The sequence below is a fragment of the Drosophila mauritiana genome, chromosome 3L (assembly GCF_004382145.1).
Source record: "Drosophila mauritiana strain mau12 chromosome 3L, ASM438214v1, whole genome shotgun sequence".
Taxonomy (NCBI): Eukaryota; Metazoa; Arthropoda; class Insecta; order Diptera; family Drosophilidae; genus Drosophila; species Drosophila mauritiana.
Genome location: NC_046669.1, coordinates 10292569 through 10315764, shown reverse-complemented (window position 1 = coordinate 10315764; position 23196 = coordinate 10292569). Strand labels below are relative to the sequence as shown.

Here is a 23196-nt window from a genome sequence, read left to right as displayed (position 1 = left end):
GGCTACGTTACTCAACACTAAGAAGCAGGGTCGTAACAAAGAGGGGCTGAAAGCCATTTGTTTATTTCCTCCTTTCAGTATAAAATGGTTGTATAGCTAATTTATAGTAAGTATTGTATTTATATATGGTATGTATTTTAAAACAAAAATTTTATAGTTTTTATTGTAATATAAATATAATTAATGATATACCGTAAAAATTGAAGTCCCCACATAATTGTTTTCTGCATACACACATGTGTTATAGTTGTTCTTCCTACAGTACAACGGTCACACTGCGGCAGCTGTTGCAAAAAAAAGGCGGAAAATAATTGTAGCAAAAGCAGTGTTTTTATACGTTAAAACAACAAATATAAAGTCCCTCGAAGGCATTATGAATAGCACTAAGGTGCCACCCGAATGGAAGAGGCGTGTCAAGTCGGAGTACATCAAAATCAGGCAGCAGAAGCGCTACAAACGTGCCGACGAGATCAAGGAGGCGTGGATAAGGAACTGGTAAGCGCGGGAAGGAGATGGTGGATGTCTGGGAATCGGAAACAACTAAAATATATGTACACATATCCTCCAGGGACGAGCACAACCACAATGTACAGGATCTGTACTGTGAGTCGAAGGTTTGGCAGGCTAAACCCTACGATCCACCGCATGTGGACTGCGTGAAGCGGGCGGAGGTGACCAGCTACAATGGCATTCCCAGCGGTCCCCAAAAGGTACCCATCTGCGTGATCAACGCGGTCACTCCCATACCCACCATGTATACGTGGGCACCAACACAGCAGAACTTCATGGTGGAGGATGAGACGGTTCTGCACAATATACCCTATATGGGCGACGAGGTCCTCGATAAGGATGGCAAGTTCATAGAGGAACTGATCAAAAACTACGATGGCAAGGTCCACGGCGACAAGGATCCCTCGTTCATGGACGATGCCATCTTCGTAGAACTGGTGCACGCCCTTATGCGCTCCTATAGCAAGGAACTGGAGGAAGCCGCTCCGGGTACATCGACTGCCATTAAAACAGAGATGTTGGCGAAATCCAAACATGGCGAAGATGATGCGGAAGTGGATGTAGACGTAGACGGTGTATCTCCCATAAAGCTTGAAAAAACCGACAGCAAAGTGGATCTGACTGTGGTTGAGAAGAAGGAAAATGATGAACCGGAGGAGACTGAAGATGCGGATATTAAGCCCGCTGTGGAAGAAGTCGAGGACAAGCTGCCCTTCCCTGCCCCCATTATTTTTCAGGCCATCAGCGCCAACTTTCCAGACAAGGGCACTGCTCAAGAGCTCAAAGAAAAGTATGTAATTTGAAATCCAGGGTAGTAAATATCCCTACTTACGGCTTATTCTCTTTGCCAGGTACATTGAGCTCACGGAGCACCAGGATCCGGAGCGTCCACAGGAGTGCACACCCAACATAGACGGCATCAAGGCCGAGAGCGTTTCACGGGAAAGGACCATGCACTCCTTTCACACGCTCTTCTGTCGGCGTTGCTTCAAATACGACTGCTTCCTGCACCGTAAGTTACACGATGGGAACTGCTGCCAGCTGGGTTACCTAATGACTTTACGTTTTGTTTTTGCTTTTCTTTTCTTGTTTGGAAACAATATTATCTTGCCAAAAAACACAAATCTGTACCATTTCTTAAACCCCCCCAAAAAAAAAACGAAATTCCAAAATGTTGTATTGAATTAATTGCAATTTAGGTCACCATGTGCAGGGTGAGTCGTTGTTGTAGTTGTTGTTTCGATAACCACACGCACACACTCTCATGCCGTTTGCCCGTCAACGCCTCCGCATCCTCATCTCGCTGTCTATGAATATAATTTTAATAATCCCCCATATCAGTGGATAATTGGCTATGTTTGTCATGTGTCTAAATTGACCCCTCGGTGTTTCTCACCTCATTTCGTGTGGCTTTGGCTTGACCATTTCTCTCTATCTCTTCAAATGTAACCGATTACCCTCATGCTAATCCAAAAGCGTTTCATAGACATCAAGTGATTTTCGCCCGATTGAGTTATTCTAATCCCGCTGCTCTCTGTTCACAGGCTTGCAAGGACATGCGGGTCCCAATCTGCAGAAGCGTCGCTATCCGGAACTGAAGACCTTCGCCGAACCTTGCAGCAACTCCTGCTACATGTTGATCGTAAGTTGGATGCACTTTTTAGATTTGAATGGTATTGTAATTCTGTGATATGATGCAGGATGGCATGAAGGAAAAGCTGGCGGCCGATAGCAAGACACCTCCAATTGATTCCTGCAATGAGGCCAGCTCCGAGGACAGCAATGACAGCAACAGTCAGTTCAGCAACAAGGACTTTAACCATGAGAATAGCAAGGATAATGGCCTGACTGTTAATAGCGCCGCTGTGGCTGAGATCAACTCCATTATGGGTCAGTTTTAAGTTAGCAGAATGGCTGGATCATGTGTTAAATATTTTACTTTTTCTCTCCAGCTGGCATGATGAACATCACCAGTACGCAGTGCGTCTGGACTGGCGCTGACCAAGCACTTTATCGGGTCTTGCATAAAGTGTATTTAAAGAACTACTGCGCGATTGCACACAACATGCTGACCAAGACCTGCCGTCAGGTGTACGAGTTTGCCCAGAAGGAGGACGCTGAGTTTAGCTTCGAGGATTTGCGGCAGGACTTCACACCGCCGCGCAAGAAGAAAAAGAAGCAACGTCTGTGGTCGCTGCACTGCCGTAAGATTCAGCTGAAGAAGGACTCATCCTCGAACCATGTGTACAACTACACGCCCTGCGACCATCCCGGACATCCCTGCGACATGAACTGCTCCTGCATTCAAACGCAAAACTTCTGCGAGAAGTTCTGCAACTGCAGCAGCGATTGCCAAAATCGTTTCCCAGGCTGTCGCTGCAAGGCTCAGTGCAATACGAAGCAGTGTCCTTGCTATCTGGCGGTGCGCGAGTGCGATCCCGATCTCTGCCAGGCCTGCGGAGCGGATCAGTTTAAGCTGACCAAGATCACGTGCAAGAACGTGTGCGTGCAGCGGGGACTGCGTAAGAAACTTTCTATTCTAACTTTCCCATTCCATATTGGTCTTCAATCAACTAATTTAATCTTCAATTGCAGACAAACACCTGCTCATGGCTCCCTCTGACATCGCCGGCTGGGGCATCTTTCTTAAGGAGGGTGCGCAAAAGAATGAGTTCATATCGGAATATTGTGGCGAGATCATATCCCAAGATGAAGCCGATCGCCGTGGCAAGGTCTACGACAAGTACATGTGCTCGTTCCTTTTCAATCTGAACAACGATTTTGTTGTGGATGCCACTCGTAAGGGCAACAAGATTCGGTTTGCCAATCATTCCATTAATCCCAATTGCTATGCCAAGGTTATGATGGTCACCGGCGACCATCGCATCGGCATCTTTGCCAAGCGGGCGATTCAGCCCGGCGAGGAGCTATTCTTTGACTACAGATACGGACCCACGGAGCAGCTGAAGTTTGTGGGCATAGAGCGTGAAATGGAAATTGTTTGATAACGAGTCTACTTATGAAAATCGTATCATACTAATTGAATAAAACTATATTTTCGAAAACACACCTAAACGGATTTAGCTACATTGGCTATAATTGGTTTGGGTCGCGATTTGAAGATCAATTTTTTGGTGCAAACGGCACGCACAGTGTACTCCGTTCTCTGGCGACTCTTGTGCTCCTGGGCAATCGTATGATCCAGCACTGTGCGCTCCGCTCCCGTGGTGGCATTCAGCATACTGACATCCTGAGAGGCCATGCTCGTTTCCAGGAGTCGTTCTCCCTCATTGGTCTTGGATTTTTCCAGCACCGCAAATGGTTTATCCAACTTTTGTTCACGTCCCTGAAGAATGTGATGGCCAATGATGAGAATCTTGGGATATAAAATCAGATTATTTAAGGACTGGTTAAATTATAACTTTATAATTACAACTCACAGGTTGGCCATATTTATTGTAGTAGAGATCGCCAATAAACTGGTCGTGCATATCCTGGTTGCTCCGCACCTCCAAGTCGCCTTGGAGCTCTATAATGGCCCAATCGCCTTTGCCAGCGTTTTGTCTGAAATAAAAGCATTGATTTGGGTTACTGAAGGGTTAAAGGGGTACTTAAATTATTTAATATTGTAAGCCCAGTTTCCACGGAAAGTTTCTAAGTTTGTTCAGAATTTTATTCATGCTTCACAGTGGTTTGTGATATTCTTAGGTCTATCCCCTGAATTTCTTGAAGAGCGGATGCACGCTGCCAATGTTCTTTTTACGATGTTCGTAGTAGATGGCATCATCTCCGCCAGACATGGAGCTCAGTCCGCCGACTCGTCTCACGGTGCCGCCCGAGCCACTGGGACGGTAGCCCGGCTCGCCCGGCAGCTTCTCATCCTCGCAGTCCAAATCGGAAGCGGACAGGACCAACTGCAGCAGTTGTCCCTGCTCCTCCTGTGTGCCGTACATCAAATCCGAGTCCGTGTCCATGCCCTTGAGATGCGTGATAACCTTGTAGCTGTAGCCCTGGTTGACCAAGAACCGCTGTCGCTTGCGGGAGTAGCTCATCTCCATGGTATCCTGCGAGACGAGTGTGTAGAAGAAGGCATTGTACTCCTCGGCAATTGCTCCCTTTTTGGCACGCAGAATACGACCCAGACGCTGGGCCTCCTGACGACGAGAGCCGCCATGCGAAGAGATCTGGATAAGCACATTGGCCTCGGGCAAATCGAAACTGGTGTCTGCCACTTTGGACACGAAGATTGTATTGACCTAAAATAAATAATGTTTAATAAATGTTCATACAATTCTTGAATAGCTGGCACTCACCTTGGAGTTAAACTTAAAGTTCTGGAGGATCTGGATACGTTCGTTCTGCGAGGTGGGACCATAGATGAAAGGCTTGTTCATCTTGATCGCATAGTGCTTCAGCGCAAACACATTATCCGAGAAGACAATCGTTTTGTCGCCTCGTTGCTCGTGATATTTAATAAGAAACTGGCAGCTGCGGAACTTGGAGGGATTCATCACATAGAGCAACATCTTCTTGGAGGTCTTGGTGGTCAGGTACTCGCGATAGAACTCCGGTGACATGGGGCACCACACCTCGGCGCACTGCACGCGTGCAATATATCCCTTCTTTTGCAGCTCCAACCAGTTGGCCTCGTACAGTTTGGGTCCAATGAGAAAGTTGAGATCGGCAATCTTGTCATCTTCACGCAGCAGTGTGGCCGTTAATCCCAGCTTGCAATGAGATTGTACGATGGTCAGCACGCGTCGGAACATTTTGGCTGGGATGGTATGCACCTCGTCCAGCACCATGATGCCCCATTCCTGCTCCTGCAGCCAACGCATGGTCTGCTCTGCTTCCCATGATCTCTTCTGAGTGTGCGTTATCATGGAGTATGTGGTCACTAGAATTCCACAACCCATGGGTTTGTCTTTTGCTTCAGAGGTGAATCTACAAATCATGCTGTCGTCAGCTGTGGACCACATCTTAAACTGCTGCTTCCACTGTTCCACAGAAACACCGCTGTTGCACAGAACTAGGGCCCTTTTTCGCACGGTGCAGCATGCTGTGACACCCACTAGGGATTTTCCTGCACCGCAAGGAAGCACAATAACACCAGAACGGGCTCTTCCATTGCCGAACATCTTGCGCAGACTCTTCTCCTGATATGGACGCAGAACGGCAGCGGGTTTGAGGTCAATATTAATGTCTGGATTGTTCGTATCGTTGCGGAAATCGTATTCCGCCAATAGAGGATGCTCTATCTCGATGCATCGCTTCTGAATCACTTCGATCTTCTCCTGGGCCACCTCAAACGACACGGTCTTCAGATTAGCCTCATCCTCGTCCTCCTCCTCCTTGTCGATCTTCTCGTAGAAGTCTGTGATATCTTCTGGCACTGTCGTGGTTCCATCAGCGGCTACAACAGCTCCCGCGGCTGCTGCAGGATCTGCTGCCGGCTTGTCCGTGGCTCCTGCTGGCAGTTTGGTCCCGAATTGAGTAATGGCCTTTCCGTCTAGAGTTCCCTGAATGAAATCCTCTCCCTCGCTGCGTATGAGGCGGCATTTCTGGATCACCGGATCCTTAAGTAACTTTTGCAGCACCTCAGGATGTGGTGACTCGATAAAGTACTTGTTGTGCTTCAAGACCAGCTTGACCTTGCCATAGGATAAAGTGCAGAGTCGTATAAACTCCAGTATGCCTTCGGGAATGCTGGTCTTGCTCAATCTCTTCAGGTATTCCACAATGTCATGGGTTTGCAGTCCCACCGAAACGGCGGCATATAAACTGTAGGCGGTGAGTTTGTACTCGTGAATGTGTTCGGGTCGGCAGACGGGCTCCGAAATGGCGATAAGGAAGTCGTGGGCATGCTTATAGACGGGAGAGAATGATTCCAGGAAGACGTGACCATTGGGCGCAACCCAAAGTGGTCGATTCCCGTGATCCGGACGCAGTTGCATCTGCGACCGATAATCCTTGGCCCCGTACTCATCCGTATTGATTTGCTCGTCATTGGTCTCCGCATTCTTGGACGCTGCACCCGGAATTCCATCCGATTCCGTGGCATCCAAGCTATCATTGTCGTCCACCAGTTGGGTGAAAGCCTCATCCTCGGCACGCCGCTTTTTGCCTGGGAATAGTTCTCAAATTACACCGAAGTTCAGTGGTTTTCCATGTGCCCCACACTCACCGAACTTGTCCCCACCGCTGCGATCCTTTCTCGACTTTTTCGGCGGTCCCATTTAAATAAAACACGAGCAACAATTTCACAACAAATCCGCGAGCTCAAGAAATTAAACAAAGATATCGATGGAATTCGATAAATTTCTGTAAGCTAAAGCAATAAAGCACGTATGGCAACGTCGGCAGTTGAGTGCCTCGTAGAATACTCTTTGTTTTCACATGTTTTTATCCTATTTAAATAGTTACTTTCACTGCATTTCAAGCTACTTACGTTTTTACTACAATGGGCATCTTGTTTTTGTATTTTGAACTGCAAATAGTTGGTAAATCACGTATAAACACAGACGAGCGCCGAAAGCCGCCTTCGTTTCTTTTGCAACACTGACTTATCGTTGGTCGATAACAATGAGGTACCACCTTGCCACACTGTGTACCGTCAGCTGTGTACAGTTTTAGAGCCACTGGATATTCAAACTGAAATTCAAATAACAAAACTATATGTTTTTAGCCACTGATTTATCTTTGCAATCCCACTTGCCTTGATCTAATGATCATTGGATGTAAGAAATTAACCTTGTGTCTACACAATGGGCGCCGAAAAGAAAAAACACCCGCCGAAAAAGAAGTCGGAGAAGGAGAAAAAAAAGAGCGGTAATAGCAAATCGAAGAACAATTCTTTGAATTCCAATCTGCCGAAGATATGTTTCGGCATAGCAATTTCCGATCTGCTGCATGCGTTATATTTTACAGTTCAAACAATGATTCTTCTGGTTAAACAGGTAGGTATTGTTCCATTAAAAAACAATATTCTTAATAATTATTATATTAAACCAATAATAGTTCAGCGTGTTTGCTATGATGGCGCTTTTGGGTGTCATTTTTTGGGTTATAATGGTTATCCTGCTGATGGTTGGCCTTTACAAGGTGAGTTTGAATTCATTTGGTTAGTGGTATTAATTACTAAAATTATAAACCCATCAGCGCAAGCCAGTTTTCGTTAGGTATTGGCTTATATTTTCCTTAGTCGGCTTTATCACCGATATTCTGTTTCTACTCTGGGGCATTGCGACCTCAATAACTGTGGACTGGGACCGACTTGAAGAGTTTTCAATAATCTTCCTTGGAATATGTAAGTGAAATTTAAATTTCAAATCAAATACAATTCTAATGTTGAGTATAATTTTAGTTGTTGAAAGCACCTGCATCTATTTCATACATCGGTACTATCAGATTATGGATGAAACGAAAAAGAAGAGAACCCTTTGTTGTAAGATAGCTTTAATCTAATATTACATATTACTTCTAATCGATTTTATCTAGGTGGCGGAAAAAATGAAAAGAAAAAGTCTAAAAGCCCAAAAAAGAAAAAAAACAAAAAATAAGATCATATGCTGCATCTGAAAACTTTAGTTGGCTTTGTATTTCCGTCCTATATAAAATATATATATTTATTAGATTGTTTCAAAAAGTTGTGTATCGAATAAATTTATTTCTTGCAAAATGTCCATTGAGTCGGGAGAGCTGCAGTTGCCTAAGGATAATCTCCTAATGACATGCTTTGTTGTGGGTGCTTTTGAACTGGTGCGTTCATTGTATTTTTCATTTAGTTCAGTTTCACTCATGGTTTTGCACGTAAGTATTTAAAAAGAACGTTCTTTTATATTTTTAGTCATTTATTGTTTTGCATTAGACGAATTGGTATACCATAATGGCCTTTTTAAGTACAATAGCTTGGATTGTAACAGTCGGTGTACTGTTTGTTGCTTTATTGACAGTAAGAATTTTAAAAATCCACGAAATATTGACATATTTAAATTTTTGTATTAATTAGGGTCGACCAACTTTGCTCGTATTTTGGTTACTGTTCACTGCCTTTGCAACTGCTACGGATATTATTTATCTAATATGGAATGTTACTTCATCTCCTATTTTCGACGCAGAACATTTCAAGCGCTGGACCATTTCATATTTGGGAATCTGTATGTTTTTATTTTAATATTATTCTTAGGCATTGAATTATAAATCTTTGCAGTTTACGAGGTCACTTGCTTATACTTGGTATTCAGATACTTCAAGAGATTATATTCCTACGTCCTTTTGGAGGGTGATAATTATGATACGACTACGAAAGGTGAATAGCTAAAGCTCAGATTTATAACATATACTAAATATAAATTTTAGTTAGAAGCACAGAAGATTACATAGATGATGAAACTGAAGACCAATCTCCAAGCTCAAAATACAGGACTTCTGGAATGTCTTCTAAAGGATAAGAAGCCAGTTTGGACCAAAAGAACAAAAAGCTTGATAATAATAATCATTTATGTTCGTTTCATTATGTTCAATATCCACACGCGGCGAAGAATCCCTTTTGGAATTATTAAAATAAATTAAAAATGTGTTTTTTCATATTATTTGGATTTCTATTTACCGAAAATCAATTCCCGACCCCCCATAAGCAATGATAATAATTGACTTATACAGTTTTCCATCTATTTTGCGATGCCTGCGAGGACGATAGGTGGTCACGTTGCCATCGAGGGACCAGGAGAAAGGACAATTCAATCTCCAGGACCTGCTGACAAAACAAATGCCATAAATGAAGAGCGAACTTTGCCAGCAAAAAGCAGTTCACATTGGTTTAGATTGTTTTGGGAATCCACTTTTCATCTGTTCTTAGAGCCTAGTATTTCAATGAAGAGTTTATATTTACTTTGTGAATGTAAATGTATGTAATTTAGATGTATAAAATAAAACGGAAATTACAAAAAAAAAGAATATAAATATGTTGAATTCGCGGGAACATTGAACGTAGCTGTGTTAATTTATGTAAATATATACATCGAACATTTCTATAGTATATTTTACTTTTGGCCATCTTATCTCCCACATTCCTATGCTTTAATACCACTGTGCTGTGTCCATGAATGTTGGCAATCAAACGGCTTTGATTAACAGGCCGCCAAGACCCGAGTAACCCCCTTCTCCAATCGCCAAGTACGTGCTTATCATCATTATAGCTTTGATTTAGTAGACAACATTGCCAGTGATGTGATGAATCTTAGCCTGGGCGATGGGGTCAAATTCTGATGGATATTTAGTGCCCTGTGCCTATTGCATCGCCTTGCTGGACTTCATATCCGCCCTGCTATTCGCAATTATCTCAGGAGTGGTATTTGCCAGGCATGTAAGACAATTAGCCCACAGTCCTTTCAGGGAAATTGTGGCTCAATTTTGGTATTTGCAGGGTCACTGGACCGCCTTGGTTGCCCTGATCTTCACCATTTTCTGGATGGTTATAATCATAGTTCTAATGGCGGGCATCTATAGGCGAAAACTGGGACTGATTCGATTCTGGTTGGTGTTCACCTGCTTGGGAATACTCCTAGATGGATTTATACTGCTCTATGGCCTGACCTTGGCCATATCTGTGAACTGGGAAGGTGTCAAAATCACAGTGCTGCCCTTCGTGGGACTGGGTTGGTCTAAATATTAACTAATTTAATTTACTGAATATAATTGAAATTCTTTTTAGCTGTGGAAATGACTTTTGTCTACATAATTTACCTACTTTATCTGGATATGATTGATTACACTGCACAAGAATCGCCTCGTGAAGAGAAGTATAGAGAAAGGAGTGGCTGTGATGTGAAATACGCTGAGGAAGAGGAAAAGCCCCTGGATCGCAAGGATCTAAAACGGATGGAAAAACAAGCCAAGGAGCGCATGAAAAAAGATAAAGCCGTTCTCAAAAAACTTCAGAAACAAATGCGAAAGTAAATTAAGTGTTTAAAGTATTTATTTATATATTTTTAAAATAAACATGAAATTGAATGCCTTGATTCGAGTTTTTTCATTTTGTCTGCGACAAGCTCTTTAACTTTTATCACACGCAGGATGCGGGCCACTCACACCAACACAAGCCACACACACACTCTAGAACGCCAATGTTAAACACAAAATCCTTTTAAAATAATTTGCTCAGCAGTGAGTAAAGAAGAAATCAAGAAATATTCATGCACCTAAGCGAATTCGAAGAGTTTCGTGCCCTGTAGATACATACATTTTTACAAACATGTATTTTATTATTTTAGCTATAAAATAAAAAATAAGCCTTCATTTTACGTTGTCGAGCTGATGTCTGAAGGTCTGAAAAGACCCATCTTCATTGGTTGTGTTGGAGCGTTTGGAACTATTTTTCCCCTGCGCTTTTGGTTTTCAATAGGTCTTTTGGGTTCGCCCAAGTTATAATGATGCTTTTGGTGACTGTGTTCTCCTTCCAATTCCATACAAGCCTGCTGTTGTGCTATTCTTGAGGCTATAGCTTTATGACAGGCTTGGCAAAAGGCCAAAGTCACGTAGAACCGCTGAACGATGTACAGAAAAATGCACTCCACAACTGATAGAAAAATATATAGTTAATTTTAAGGTGATTTTTCTAATATCACACTCACTCAATCCCACCATGAGTAAAAGTCCATTTTTGATCAGACCCATTTGGAAGGTGCTCTCGTTGAAAACGGCATACAACACCAGGCACATCTCGACCATGATTCCCACGCAGGAGAAGATAATCCAGGCACGAACACATCTGGGATGGCGCTGTAATTAAGCGGAGGATACCATCACACTGCCAACGTGAACCACCTCTTCAAATACGAATATACCCCATGAATGCCAACCAGCAGCATCACAATCATTGTTATCCAGAAAAGGCCAAAAACAGCGGCAAAAATCGTCAGCCAACTCAGCTGGAAAAGATTGAAGATTTCTTTACGATTTTCTAGTCTATATAAGGATTCAAAGGTTAGCCTTACGTGATCGCAAATTGTCTTCAAACTGACCATGGAAAAAAGCAATGCGCTGATCAGATCAAAGCATCCTATAGCATAGGCCCATATCAACAGCGATTTCTTGCTGGAGATCATATCGAAAAAATGAAACATTATTTGTGGCAGTTGAAGATAGGAACATATGATCAGTTCAATAAGTGTATAAATAATGAATGTAGAAAAGATAATACAAGTAATTTTTTAAACCGCTGTCTTTAAAGTTGCTAGTAAATTTATAATTATTTTATTTTGAAATGCACAGATAGAGCATATTTAATAATTACGTCAAATGTATTTACATATATATTGTTTAAGCTCAGCTAATTAAATTACTTCGTTGTTCGATCACACTCCACACACGGTATCAAAGCGGAAACGGAAATGACAGTCAAGTCTCGCTGCTATGGCTGTCGCATCTATTTATGCAGGGAAAAAATGAGACATACCACCGTATAGTGTACGTAAGTACATAAGCATATACCCATGCATATAATGCCATGCTGATGAAATACGTGCGGCGACGGCTCACACACACACTCTTACCCTGTGTGTGAGTGAGTGTGTGTGTGTGGTAGTGAGAACGAGGGGAATCCCCGTTGACAAATATAATTTACTTTTTTCGCGCTCATTTGCAACTCGGGCGAAAAAGTGGGAGCACATTTTGATCCCCGGGGTGCGACAAAGCCTTTTTAAACATCTCACTTCCAGTTCAAGTTTTTCAAACAGAAGCAACAGGAAACTTGAGGAGAGATGGAACCGTAATGGTGGCTCAATTTCTTTAAAATAAATTATGGCACTTTAATACACACTTTAAATACACATGTATTTCTCAAACTTAGGCTTGAAAATATTTAAAAAAGTTGTTTAAATAAATGAAACTATCAAATCTAAGATTTTTATTTGTATTTTTTTAACTCCAGCTTCGAATTTTTCATTTTTAGCATCTGTGTGCAGATAGCAAACAGTTTATTGAGCAATCTTATTTCAGACTTTATTTATTTTTCGGTACACTGCTAAATTTGTCATATAAAATGTTTTTAAAAACCCTTAAGTATCAACTAAAACCATAGTGATTGGGCAAGAAAAAGCTGAACGTGATGAATGCTTTGAATGCATTCGGAATGGCCATCGGCTGGATGGACATTTTGGGAGTTCTGTTCTTCGAAATGGTAATGTTCTATATGATGCGACGTCGTCGATTGGTACAAAAATCAGAAGTTGCATCGGTTGAAGCGCAAGAGAAGAGCCATAGAGATTCATTGCCCAGTAAGTGTACTCAATGAAGGTACTCAAATGCAGTGTTCTAACCAATTTATGCCCTCGAGATCTCTTGAGCAGGAAAAAGCTGAGTGAAAGCGAAAACATTTGGATATTCTGGGGCTACCTGTTGATGCTGAATGTCTGGATTGGGGTCACACTGCTCATGATAGCTGGCATCTCATTGGTGGGTCAAAAGTATCCCGTGGAGTCTCATCAACTCCGTTTCATTTATTCTCTTTTTATTTTCAGCAAAAGCCGGAGCTTATGACATTATGGTTGATATGGTGCGCCTGTGGTTTGGTCTTCGATGTCTTCCTCATTTTGTGGTGGGTCTACGAACTTTTTGTGGGCGACGCTATTGAGGCACTGACCAACATTTTGATCTCCCTGCTGACCATGGGTACGTTTTCTGCCTTAAATTGGTTACTAACTTTATTATCTTGGTGGCTTTAATTTGGTAGCAATTGAATTTGGCTTCATCTATGTTATCTACACCATCTTCTTAAACTTGTCCAATGCCACGAAAAATGAAGAGACCAATGTGGCAGAAAACTCTATATATCCTTTTATGATGATTTCAGATCAGAAGAGATAAATTCAAATATGTTTGTGTTATATTAATAAATTTCATTTTAAAGCTTCAAAAATATTACGACTAAATTAAGAATTAAATGTATAAATATCTTTATTTTGACATGATTTAATTACAACAGACCAAAATATCATTATGAAGCGTCTTGCCCGGGTCATAGGTCATCGTTCATACGACGCCAGACAGAAAACCATATTTTGTATCTGTTGTGCCGACTCTTGTTTCTCGTTTTCCTGTACTTCATCTGCTTCTTTCGAGGGCTTTTGTAGTTTTTAATGGTCTGCAGCACGGAAATTGATTCATTTCCGTTTTATGCTCTGCGCTTCCGGTCTTGTCTGCTCTCGTTCCTCCTCCGCCGCTTTAAGTTTCCCAGATCTCAGCTGCCCGTACTAAAATCAAATTCAAGCTGTATTAGTCCTAATTCGGCCTATAATTCCATTTGTCCCGGCTTTGGAACAAAGTGCGTGGATTGTCAACTTGTCACTTGCAACGCGATGCCAAAGTGAAAAGCAAAATATTTCTTCTTTATTAAACATTGCTGGAAGTCCGTTTATTTTTCACTTTTTTTATTTTTATATACGTATATTTCCGTTTTTTTTTTTTGCGGGTTTCTTTGGTCCCCAAGCGCTCACAGTGGTCGTCCTCGAAGGAGCGACTGGCTTCTCAAATTTATTGTTTGCAAATTGAAATTCTTGTCGACACGCACGAGCAAATCCATTGGGAATGCACAGCATAGCGCAGAATTTCAGCATCTCAGCGCTGCTCAGCTCGTCAGCGTCATAGTCATAGTCAGAAATTTCGGATTGGGGCGGCTGAATGGTGTGGGCGTGGCACTGGGACGGGATTTGATGGCTTTTGTGCTCGGGCAGCAGCTCATCATGGCTCTTTAGTATTTATTAAGACTGCGATGTGCCATGAAACATATTTCGATAAAACAAACAAATATTTTAGAGCAGCGTTGACAAACGGAGAATGGGTCTTGGGTGCAGAATAGCTGGATGGAAAAATCGAAAAAAAAATCCAGTTATTTTCCACAGCATGGAGTGCTCTTCAAACTAGAATTTATAGTCAATCATTTACTTATGGAAAAATCAGTCAAATATAAATATAAATAAATAGGTGCTGGCTTAAACAGAAGTGAGTAGTTCTCCCCTCTTTCGAGGTGAGTTTTCCTCTCCATTGTGAACAGAGAGTGACTAAAGTTTCCCGAGTGCTATATATAAAACATTTTTCTGGCTAAGTGGATCAGTCAACTTGAAAAATGCGAACGGTGCCCATCTTGTTGCTAATTTGCTGCCTAGGCTGGTTACACAAAGGTTCTTATAAAAATAACTTTCTAATAAGATTAACTGAATAATATTCTTCGTAGGCCAAGCTGACGAAAGGAAGATTGGCGCTGTGGGTCCGCCTATGAAACAGCGGAGTCTCCGCCATGTAAGCTCCTTTGCTAATCCAGGGCAGCCGGGTAGACCTGGCAGCGGAAGACCAGGACGACCTGGTCAGGGAATTCCTGGCCGACCTGGGCGTCCAGGAGGATCTGGTGGAGCTGGAGGAGCAGGTGGAAGTGGAGGTGATGGAGGAGCTGGTGGGGCTGGCGGGCGAGCAGTCAGAGGGGGATACTGGAGGAAAGGAATTTCATTGGGTCAAAGGCGACCAGAGCCAAGGTCAAAATATTATTTGTATTGAATAAAATTTTAAAGTGTATAGAAACTCCTGCTTAAAACTGTATATCATTTTATAAATAAATTACAAAATATTTAAAGATTAAAAAATAAATTTTAAAACTAATTAAATTAAATAAAACTAGCTTGTAAACAAATAAAATGCTTACAAGTAATTTTATTTTTTGCTCAAGTAGAACGATTTTGAGAAGTACTACAACCAGAAACCCATTTTAAAGTAGTACTTAATAATTCGATTTACAAATGAGGGAATTTATTACACCAAATATTTAAAAACTAATTATTTTAAGAAATTGGCATTGCTTTTTCCCTACAGAAAACATTTGTTTTTTGAGATTTAACTTACCTTGTACACACCGTTAATGCAAAAACATTCTGTGATTACTTGCTAGCCATAAATATTTCTTCTTTATTGCGAGTTTCTCCCTACTAATTAGTTTTCTTTGGTAGAATGCCTCGGTTACATTCCGAGCGAGCAATTTTAATTAAATTATATAAGAATTCCCATGCCCAGCCGCTTGACTCACCTGCCGGCATAATCAATTCCTGTGCTCAACTATGCAGTATTCAATACATTTCATTTACAGGACGCCGAGTGAAGAAAAAACCCATCATAATGGAAAAGTCTACGCAGGAAATTGATTGATTTCCGCTACGTACAGGAAAGGAAAAGCGGAAAAAATATTACCCATTGTAGTGTAGTTCATAGGGAAAAGGGCGGGATTATACTTTAGCAGAGGGGAAAGGTGGGCAATTAGTTGGCTGAGGTGGCGGAAAAGGTGCCACTGTATCACCAACACACTCCACCGAATATTCTCCCACACCCAACACCAACACTAAACGCACGTGTGTGTTACCCGCTGTTTGTGTAGGTGTGTGAGGGTCCTGCAGGACTTTGAACACAAGTCCTTGTGGTGGCAAACATAAACATGGTCGAAGCATATACACGAGTACCAAAACGCGATGCACACATATCCTGTCTGAGCGATATGCTTTTGGGGGGTTCGGTGAATTTTGGCACAATTCTAGAGGTCTTTGTGTGCATATCCTTCGTCCTGCCAAAGCATGTGTGTGTTTGTACAAGTTAAAAGCTAGAGCTATCCTTGTTACATGCTCAATTAAACTGGAATGACGCCGCTGGAAGCTTAAGTCACGGTTTATATAGTTTTGCATTTCGACTGCAGCTTGAAGCTCCAAAAAAGGGATTTCTATTCATTTGAGTTTCAAAGAAACAGGAGGCTAAAAATATTTTAGTAATAAACAAAATAATAAGCTTACAAAATGTTTATAGGTATTTAAAACTATTACATTATCTTTCATTTCGTTTGTCCCAATTTCTAAACTGTATTTTAAATTTATTATTACATTTCAAGCTTTTATTCACTTTATCTAAATAATATGCAATTTTTCATATTTTCGTAGACTCTGTTACCTTAAATTAAATAGCGACTTATATTTATATTTTTATAGCCTTTGTCCCCTGTTCTATGACTCTTTGTATTCCAGCAAATGGAACTCAAATGTGCCTTGCAAAGGAGCCAATTTGTTCAGCGAACCCCTTGATGTGGTGCATGTTTATTAAACCATTTAAAAAGGAGCACTGCTGCACTTAAGCGTGCACTGAGCGAAGCGGGTATGCTGAAGGCCACAATGTTGCACTTTGTGTCGCATAGCCTTGAGCAAATTATCGAGCACGCGAAATTGCTTTAGGCGAAGGCGGTGAGCACAAAAGCGGCTGCCAATTAGCGCCGGGCTGGGATCCACCATAATGCGCTTAGTCATCGAGGGTCCTTTGTGGTTGGACGGCTGTGCAAGGCGACAGGACACGTGCCACACTCACACGTAGATTCTGTCAGCTGCCGCTGACGCCGATGAAGTCCCGGCTTGCAACATTGTTTTTCGGGCCCATATAGTGGAAAAGTTGAGCCCGAAACAGGACATGACACACTCACTCACACGCGGGCGGGCACACTTGGAATTGCAAATCAGTCGACTAATGTGTACATAATCAGTCATGTCCCAACATGTGAATTCCATTAGTGATACACGGCCATGCAAACAAACAAGCATTAATCAGGGCAGGATTGCGGGGGCGGCGGTGCGAAGGAGCGATGTCCTGATGTCTGGAGGGACTAGGTCCTGGATCCCAGCCAGATTCCCATCTACGGCATGGTCTTCGCCTGCCAGTCAGAGTCAGCAAATTCCAGTCCACTCGCTGTCTATTACAGCTGGCATCCCATCCATACATATGCCATATTCCACGCCTGTGTTATTTATGCTTATTGTCTCGGGTCACCAGGGCGGATGAAAAAATATTGTTTCCCACTCGACTTACAAATTACGGCGGCAACTGAAGCAGGAGCTACAGCCACAGCCGCAGCCCACCTTGATTTATCCTCACATTTCAATGCAGCCACTGAGCAAAAATAAATTCAATAAATTTAATGTATTTACTGGCATAATTTATAACTAAACATAGCATATGTAGATATAAAACTGAATATAAGGCTTTGGCAAAAGTCTGTGTTACTTTTGAAAAGAGGTTTTATAAAACTTTAATATTAAATATAAATGTACTAAGCATGCAGGCAAATATTATAATATTTGTGTTAAGGGTGTGATTAATTTTATATATTTTATATTATTATAAATAAATATATTTTAGATTAATAAATTGTATTTATAGGTTACACATGCAAAAATTTAGTTTATAACTAATTTTATATATTTTTTATTATTTATATTTTATTTATATGTATATTTTATTTATATGTTACACATGCAAAAATTTAATTTATAATAATTTATATATACTTAATATTTAATTAATATTTTGTGATATTAAGGATACATATATATTTTAAAAAAATAAAAACTTCATTTGATTGCATTTTATGAAACGAAAAAGTAACTCAAATTGAAGCAGGACAAAATTGGTATCTGCTAGGATTTTCTGTCTCTGCATTTGAAGGCGACGTTCGCTTAATACTCCATTCATTTGGTCGCGTTATACTTCATTAAAGCAGGAACCATCAGAGGATCCTTGTGTAGGGGTTGGTGGCGGATGATGAGGGCTGGGCGGCCTTTTCCGGCGCCTTGGCCGCAAAGTGCAGTCGGCAAAAATTATGCGGCTCGTTTGCGATGCCTGGAAATGCGACGGACTACGGACGACGGACTACGGACTGCGGACTACGGACGATGGCGATGGCAAAATGGCAAATAGCAAATGCAGTGCCAACTTCAACTGGCTTGGGCCATTCGTTTATCCCTTTGTTCTCATTTATTTGCATGTCATTTGCTTCGACCGGCATCTGTGTCGCCCCCTCTCGCTCGCTCGCTCGTCACGCACGCTCTCGCCCGCTCGCACATTTTCTTCAGCCTGCTTTTCCTGCTTTTCCTGCCTTTCCATTGCCTTTCATGGTGGTTTTGCTGGGGTCACGTTTGTCTGCCTGGATGCCAGTTACTTATGGCTGTTATGTGCATTATCAATATGCATTGTACGGTTCGCCCTGCCGCTTTATATTTTGCCAGCGTTTTTCTCCTACTTTTCATTTGGACAACACAAAAAGCTCGTGATGTTCGGCGAAATGGATCGTGTGATATGGAAATTTTAATTATTCGGCAATTTATGTGTGCATTTTAAGGTACGTACAGTGCGTTCAAGAAATTGTAATGAAAAAGTGTCAATTACTATAGGGGCATTTAATGAGAAATCGATTTATGGCTACTTTAATAAACAATTTATTTGTAATTTCAAATTGTTTTTATTACTTTCCAATTGTATTGTTTAAGAATTGTTATTATTTAAGAATTGAAACTCTTGATAACACATCACTCCTCCGCCATGTTGACTTCATATAGCATTTTTTTCTCTTCAATTTCCTCAAGATGTAAGGGCAATTTCACTTCGATTTGGACTTCAACTTTTTACCTTCTTTACCCGCATTGGATATTTTGCCTCTCTGTTATGCAGTTTTAATAACGAATTGCTTTTTTATGGTTTCCGGCTTATAGAGCAGCACAGAAATTGGCAAAGAACGAAGTTGCCAAGCAGCAGTAGCACCAAGGCGGATTCTTAAATCATGTCTTGTTTTTTCTCTTCTTATTTATTTTTAAAGTTGGATTTGAGATTCTCCGGCACATTTTTTTCTTTTTATTTGTGCCGTACTGCCTTAGCCGGTTCTTTGTTAATAATGTTGTTGTCGTTGCTGCCGTGGTGGCGCTATTATTTTTGCTCGCGCTTTGTTAACCAAGTCAAGACTGCGCCAGCTGCAGCTTCCGTTGTCGCCACAGTTGCCATTGCCGCTGCCATTTGTTCGCCGGGCGTAATTAGTGCTCGTGGCATAGGGCGCACTTCCCCCAACGAGCAGCTCTATTCCGATCCGCCAAGTCCCCCCTTCAACTCCTGTCCCTACGCCCGTTGTTCCAGGAATACTGGCAAAAAAATAAGTCACTAAATTGGTCGTTAATTTAATGGTATATGTATATATGTTTACATGTAAGAAGCAATAGAAAATCTATGATATGATACATATTATTATCACAAGACACCTAAACAATAGTTTTGATATTTACGAATTTTAATAATTTTATTTTATTTAATACATTATTTTCCATGGCGAATTGATTATTTTTGCAGTGTTCCTGGCTTCGCCGCTCTTCATTTGTAATCACTTTCTGTGTGTGGCGCTGCCAACGTTTTGTTGTAAGAATTTGGCCCGGCCCTAAGAAAGCTTTCACAATTACTTTGCCTTGGATTGCGAGTTAATTCTGTAGCTGTATCCTGACCCTGCCTCCTTGTAGTTTTCGCGTTAACAAATTCGTTATGTGCCAGGCATTGAATTTCCGTTAATTACGGCCATAAAGCTGGCTGAGATTAGTGATGAGTGGGCTACCACTGATTATTAACTAATCCGCCAAATGGACGGTTCAAGTGGACCAGTCGTGACTTAGTCAGTCGATACCTTGATACCATAAATGTTAAAGGGAAAATCGCGCTTGGCTGCATCGCGTATTTCGTAATATATATATGTACCCACCATACCTACCATATCAACTTCGTAGCCGGCTAATTGCCATTTACAACTTTTCCTGTCTTGGCTAAAACTTTTCAACTGCCCGATGATTCCCATTGTGGCTTGCAATCCAGCGACTCGATTGCTGTTGGCTTTGTGGCCATTGTTTGAGTTCACGCAGTCCGATCATTAATTTCGCAATTAGCAGGCCAACCACCTGCTTCACCCCCAAGAACTCGACTCGACCCACTCCTTCAGTTTGGTTCTTGACAATGTCGGGACGTAGCTTTAATTAATTCTGCACAGCAGCCACAAGTGAACCCAGAACAAAAAATCTAGCATAATTATATCTGTCAGAAAAGTAGAGAAATGAATAATAAAAAATAAAATAGAATACCACTATCAACGCATTTATAATTTTCAATAAAAGTTAATCATATAAAATAAACTTAGTGGTTATAAGGAATTTTATTGTTTAAATAAGTGTACTATAAAACTGAATTTCAAAACCATTGAAAAGATTTCAAATTGCATACAACCCATTTGATTATCTATACCCATTTTTTGTATAGTGCACATATCAGCGGTGTTTAAGTATTTTTTGCACCGGAAACTTTTGAATCGGAAGTTGTCTGAAGAAACCTGTCAAATGAAAAAAAACGGCAGATGGTTCGCAACCAATTGCATTCCATGGCGACCCATGACTGGATCCTTCGCACTATCCTGGCTCTTTCCCACACTTTTCTACTTTCCCTGCTGGCAATGATTTTTGCTGACTAACTTTTGCCGACGGACTGGAAATCAAGGAGAGCGAAACGCGCAAAATTTAAATTTATGTAGCTCAATATTTTATTTATACATACGAGCTGGGATATCTAGCACATACGCAGATGTAGCTATGTGTCCTGCTGGCTTTGCATTTTGCCTGGCATTTGCTTTTAGCGGCAACAACAATAACAACTAAAGCAACATGTATGAGATAGACATATATATGTAGATACATAGATACATGTGCATATATATGTAGTGGAAAACATGGCGTCATGGGCGTCGCGTGTTAGTTACGTGAGGCCAAAGCGAAATTTTCTGCTGACGCCGCGTTGTCAACTTTCACTTCACCTGCAGCTGTGGCAACAGATTCCTTCCCATATTCCACCCATATAGTATGTATAGCAGCCGATTTTCTATGCCAGCCTGACGTGCATTAGCAGCGAATAGTCAAATAACATTCATACGCCATGCGGTCCCTCGTTTTCAACATTCACGTAAATTATGTCCTTGCTGAAAAGTTTGTCACTTATTTCTATTTTTCTCTCTCTTTTTGCCTCTCTGTTTGGGAAAAAGTTTTTCTCTCATTTCGCCGCCTTTTGCCGTTGATGTAATGAAATTTGTTGAATTCTAAAGACCAAAATGGGAATCGAGAAAAACCATTAAAGCGTATTCTTTGCGTCGATGAAGTTTGCACTGAAAGCTTTCCGCAGATTGATTGGCATCAGTGGGCGTTTTTATCCCCGCCCAACTGGCTACTAATGCGGCCCGAATTTTCCGAGCGTGTGTAAGACAATAAAAGTAATTGAGTGCGTAGCTCGTTGTTACACTTCTCCCCACTGAGTTTTTCCCTCCGCCAATATCACAACGTGTTTCCTCAATGTTGTGTAAATTGTGTCGCTATATATGTGTGTGGGCTCGACACTTTGCAAGGAGGGAAAATTGGCTGCGATGGGCGTTTGCAGATTGGCCATCAGATAGGCCCAAGCCATTACCGTGTTCCTGTACATCGCATCCAGTCGAGTACTGCTCCGATGTGTCCGGCTTGTCAAATTGCCGGCACCGGACAATGAAGATGAAGATGGAGATTACACACTGGCTATTTGTACGACAAAAAGGAAGGGAATAAGGTTGTGATTATCATTTGCTCCGTTCAAGTAGGCGAATGAAACTTTAACTCAGGTGTAGAGGAGGAATTTAGTAGAAAGTACCCGGAAATCTTATTCTGATTTATTTTGCATTGCACAATCATATTCTATTCACGCTTAAATCCTTTGTAACTGCTCCCAACGGAATCATTTTACTCCGCTCACAATTGCGTGCCAAGCATACACTAAAAAAATCATAGCTTATTTATTGAAAAGGGTTTTCAAGAGCACTTTTAAAGATTTTTGTAAAGAAAAAAAAAATGCCTTGAAACCCATGGGATTTTAAGTTATACCTATTCATACATTGGGATCCAGTAAGTAAATATTAAAAGAGTATATTATATAAAGTGTTATAAAACTTATAACTCATTGCATTTTCGCCATTTTTTGTTTTTAAACCATAAAATTTACATTTATTAACATATTTCTTACATTTTAATAAGACCAAACTAAACAATTTTTGCGACTGTTTTGCAACCTCTTTTATACCCTTTCATCTTCTTTATTGTCAGTAAGCCATTTCCGCTCTTTTTGCGCTATTTATTTTTGCCGCTTCAACAAACAAAACCCATTGCGTACTGCCTGTCCGCAATTCGTTCATAATTTGCATAACCAAGTGGCGTCCAGAGTCGTCAAAGAGGATTGCCTGCCCCGCCTCAGCTCGTCCAATTTTCCCTTCTAACGACAACATTTGGCCAAAATGTGCGCCCGTTTCATAACTTCATTTTAATTGAATTATGTAAATCACATGCTAAAAATTAGCAGGCGCAAACTATTTTTTTTAATGAAGCTTTGTTCGCTTTTAATTAAAAGGCAACTGCAAATTAAATTTAACGACGGTGCTGGCCGGACAGAAATGCTCAGTCTCAGTCCCCTGGGAGTATTTACATGCCTGGCTGGACTGAGCGATTTATCATCGTTGCCTGGCCAAGATTAGCTGGCTGGCGGCTAAGCAGTTCACCATCACCGTCATCATCTAACCCCCGGTCCAATCTGCACTTGCAAATGATGTTCATTTTAGCACAGCCGTGTGCCCCCTCTGGCCGAATGGAAATTATGCAATAATCTATGGGAATGCATTGGAAACGGTTGCCAATGGCTGCGTTGTCCGTCGGAAGTTAGTCAAAAGGAGCCACACAACAGCAGTTTCGGCCAGAGCATCATCAACAACTACAATGCCAGCTGGAACAACAATGTCAGCAGAAATAACAT

At 41.3% G+C, this 23196-nt stretch overlaps 9 protein-coding genes across 10 annotated transcripts; 6 read left to right on the top strand and 3 right to left on the bottom strand.

The window, feature by feature from the left end:
- The first annotated feature begins 252 nt into the window (after nt 1–252).
- Nucleotides 253–3579, top strand: LOC117141724 (histone-lysine N-methyltransferase E(z)). The gene is made up of 7 exons (XM_033305342.1): nt 253–495; nt 569–1300; nt 1362–1522; nt 2055–2152; nt 2211–2400; nt 2463–3032; nt 3106–3579. The coding sequence occupies exons 1-7, from the start codon at nt 374–376 to the stop codon at nt 3513–3515; spliced, it is 2283 nt and encodes a 760-aa protein (XP_033161233.1). The 5' UTR covers nt 253–373; the 3' UTR covers nt 3516–3579.
- Nucleotides 3540–7061, bottom strand: LOC117141729 (chromosome transmission fidelity protein 8 homolog). The gene is made up of 3 exons (XM_033305346.1): nt 6959–7061; nt 3951–4074; nt 3540–3886 (listed from the first exon to the last, which is right to left on the bottom strand). The coding sequence occupies exons 1-3, from the start codon at nt 6976–6978 to the stop codon at nt 3581–3583; spliced, it is 450 nt and encodes a 149-aa protein (XP_033161237.1). The 5' UTR covers nt 6979–7061; the 3' UTR covers nt 3540–3580.
- Nucleotides 4166–6788, bottom strand: LOC117141723 (general transcription and DNA repair factor IIH helicase subunit XPB). Its single transcript, XM_033305340.1, has 3 exons — nt 6695–6788; nt 4824–6634; nt 4166–4766 (listed from the first exon to the last, which is right to left on the bottom strand). The coding sequence occupies exons 1-3, from the start codon at nt 6744–6746 to the stop codon at nt 4221–4223; spliced, it is 2409 nt and encodes an 802-aa protein (XP_033161231.1). The 5' UTR covers nt 6747–6788; the 3' UTR covers nt 4166–4220.
- A 213-nt stretch (nt 7062–7274) lies between the features above and the next one.
- On the top strand, nt 7275–8145 carry LOC117140406. Its single transcript, XM_033303278.1, has 5 exons — nt 7275–7466; nt 7528–7611; nt 7669–7816; nt 7874–7954; nt 8008–8145. Exons 1-5 carry the CDS (start codon nt 7275–7277, stop codon nt 8067–8069), a joined length of 567 nt encoding a protein of 188 aa, XP_033159169.1. The 3' UTR covers nt 8070–8145.
- Nucleotides 8146–8168: 23 nt separating this feature from the next.
- LOC117140407 lies at nt 8169–9096 on the top strand. Its single transcript, XM_033303279.1, has 5 exons — nt 8169–8319; nt 8378–8461; nt 8519–8666; nt 8720–8818; nt 8869–9096. Exons 1-5 carry the CDS (start codon nt 8188–8190, stop codon nt 8958–8960), a joined length of 555 nt encoding a protein of 184 aa, XP_033159170.1. The 5' UTR covers nt 8169–8187; the 3' UTR covers nt 8961–9096.
- Nucleotides 9097–9723: 627 nt separating this feature from the next.
- On the top strand, nt 9724–10504 carry LOC117140877. Its single transcript, XM_033304020.1, has 3 exons — nt 9724–9874; nt 9935–10166; nt 10223–10504. Exons 1-3 carry the CDS (start codon nt 9761–9763, stop codon nt 10465–10467), a joined length of 591 nt encoding a protein of 196 aa, XP_033159911.1. The 5' UTR covers nt 9724–9760; the 3' UTR covers nt 10468–10504.
- A 304-nt stretch (nt 10505–10808) lies between these two features.
- On the bottom strand, nt 10809–11635 carry LOC117140921. 2 transcript variants are annotated; one of them, XM_033304112.1, is made up of 4 exons: nt 11505–11635; nt 11355–11438; nt 11142–11289; nt 10809–11086 (listed from the first exon to the last, which is right to left on the bottom strand). In XM_033304112.1, exons 1-4 carry the CDS (start codon nt 11631–11633, stop codon nt 10809–10811), a joined length of 639 nt encoding a protein of 212 aa, XP_033160003.1. In that variant the 5' UTR covers nt 11634–11635. The 2 variants fall into 2 exon arrangements, with proteins under 2 accessions (XP_033160003.1, XP_033160004.1); XM_033304113.1 differs by having other exon boundaries at nt 10950–11086; nt 11152–11289.
- An 878-nt stretch (nt 11636–12513) lies between these two features.
- On the top strand, nt 12514–13416 carry LOC117140802. The gene is made up of 4 exons (XM_033303901.1): nt 12514–12785; nt 12845–12963; nt 13029–13179; nt 13241–13416. The coding sequence occupies exons 1-4, from the start codon at nt 12617–12619 to the stop codon at nt 13372–13374; spliced, it is 573 nt and encodes a 190-aa protein (XP_033159792.1). The 5' UTR covers nt 12514–12616; the 3' UTR covers nt 13375–13416.
- A 1074-nt stretch (nt 13417–14490) lies between these two features.
- Nucleotides 14491–15092, top strand: LOC117140445 (translation initiation factor IF-2). The gene is made up of 2 exons (XM_033303369.1): nt 14491–14687; nt 14741–15092. The coding sequence occupies exons 1-2, from the start codon at nt 14633–14635 to the stop codon at nt 15055–15057; spliced, it is 372 nt and encodes a 123-aa protein (XP_033159260.1). The 5' UTR covers nt 14491–14632; the 3' UTR covers nt 15058–15092.
- The last annotated feature ends 8104 nt before the right edge of the window (nt 15093–23196 follow it).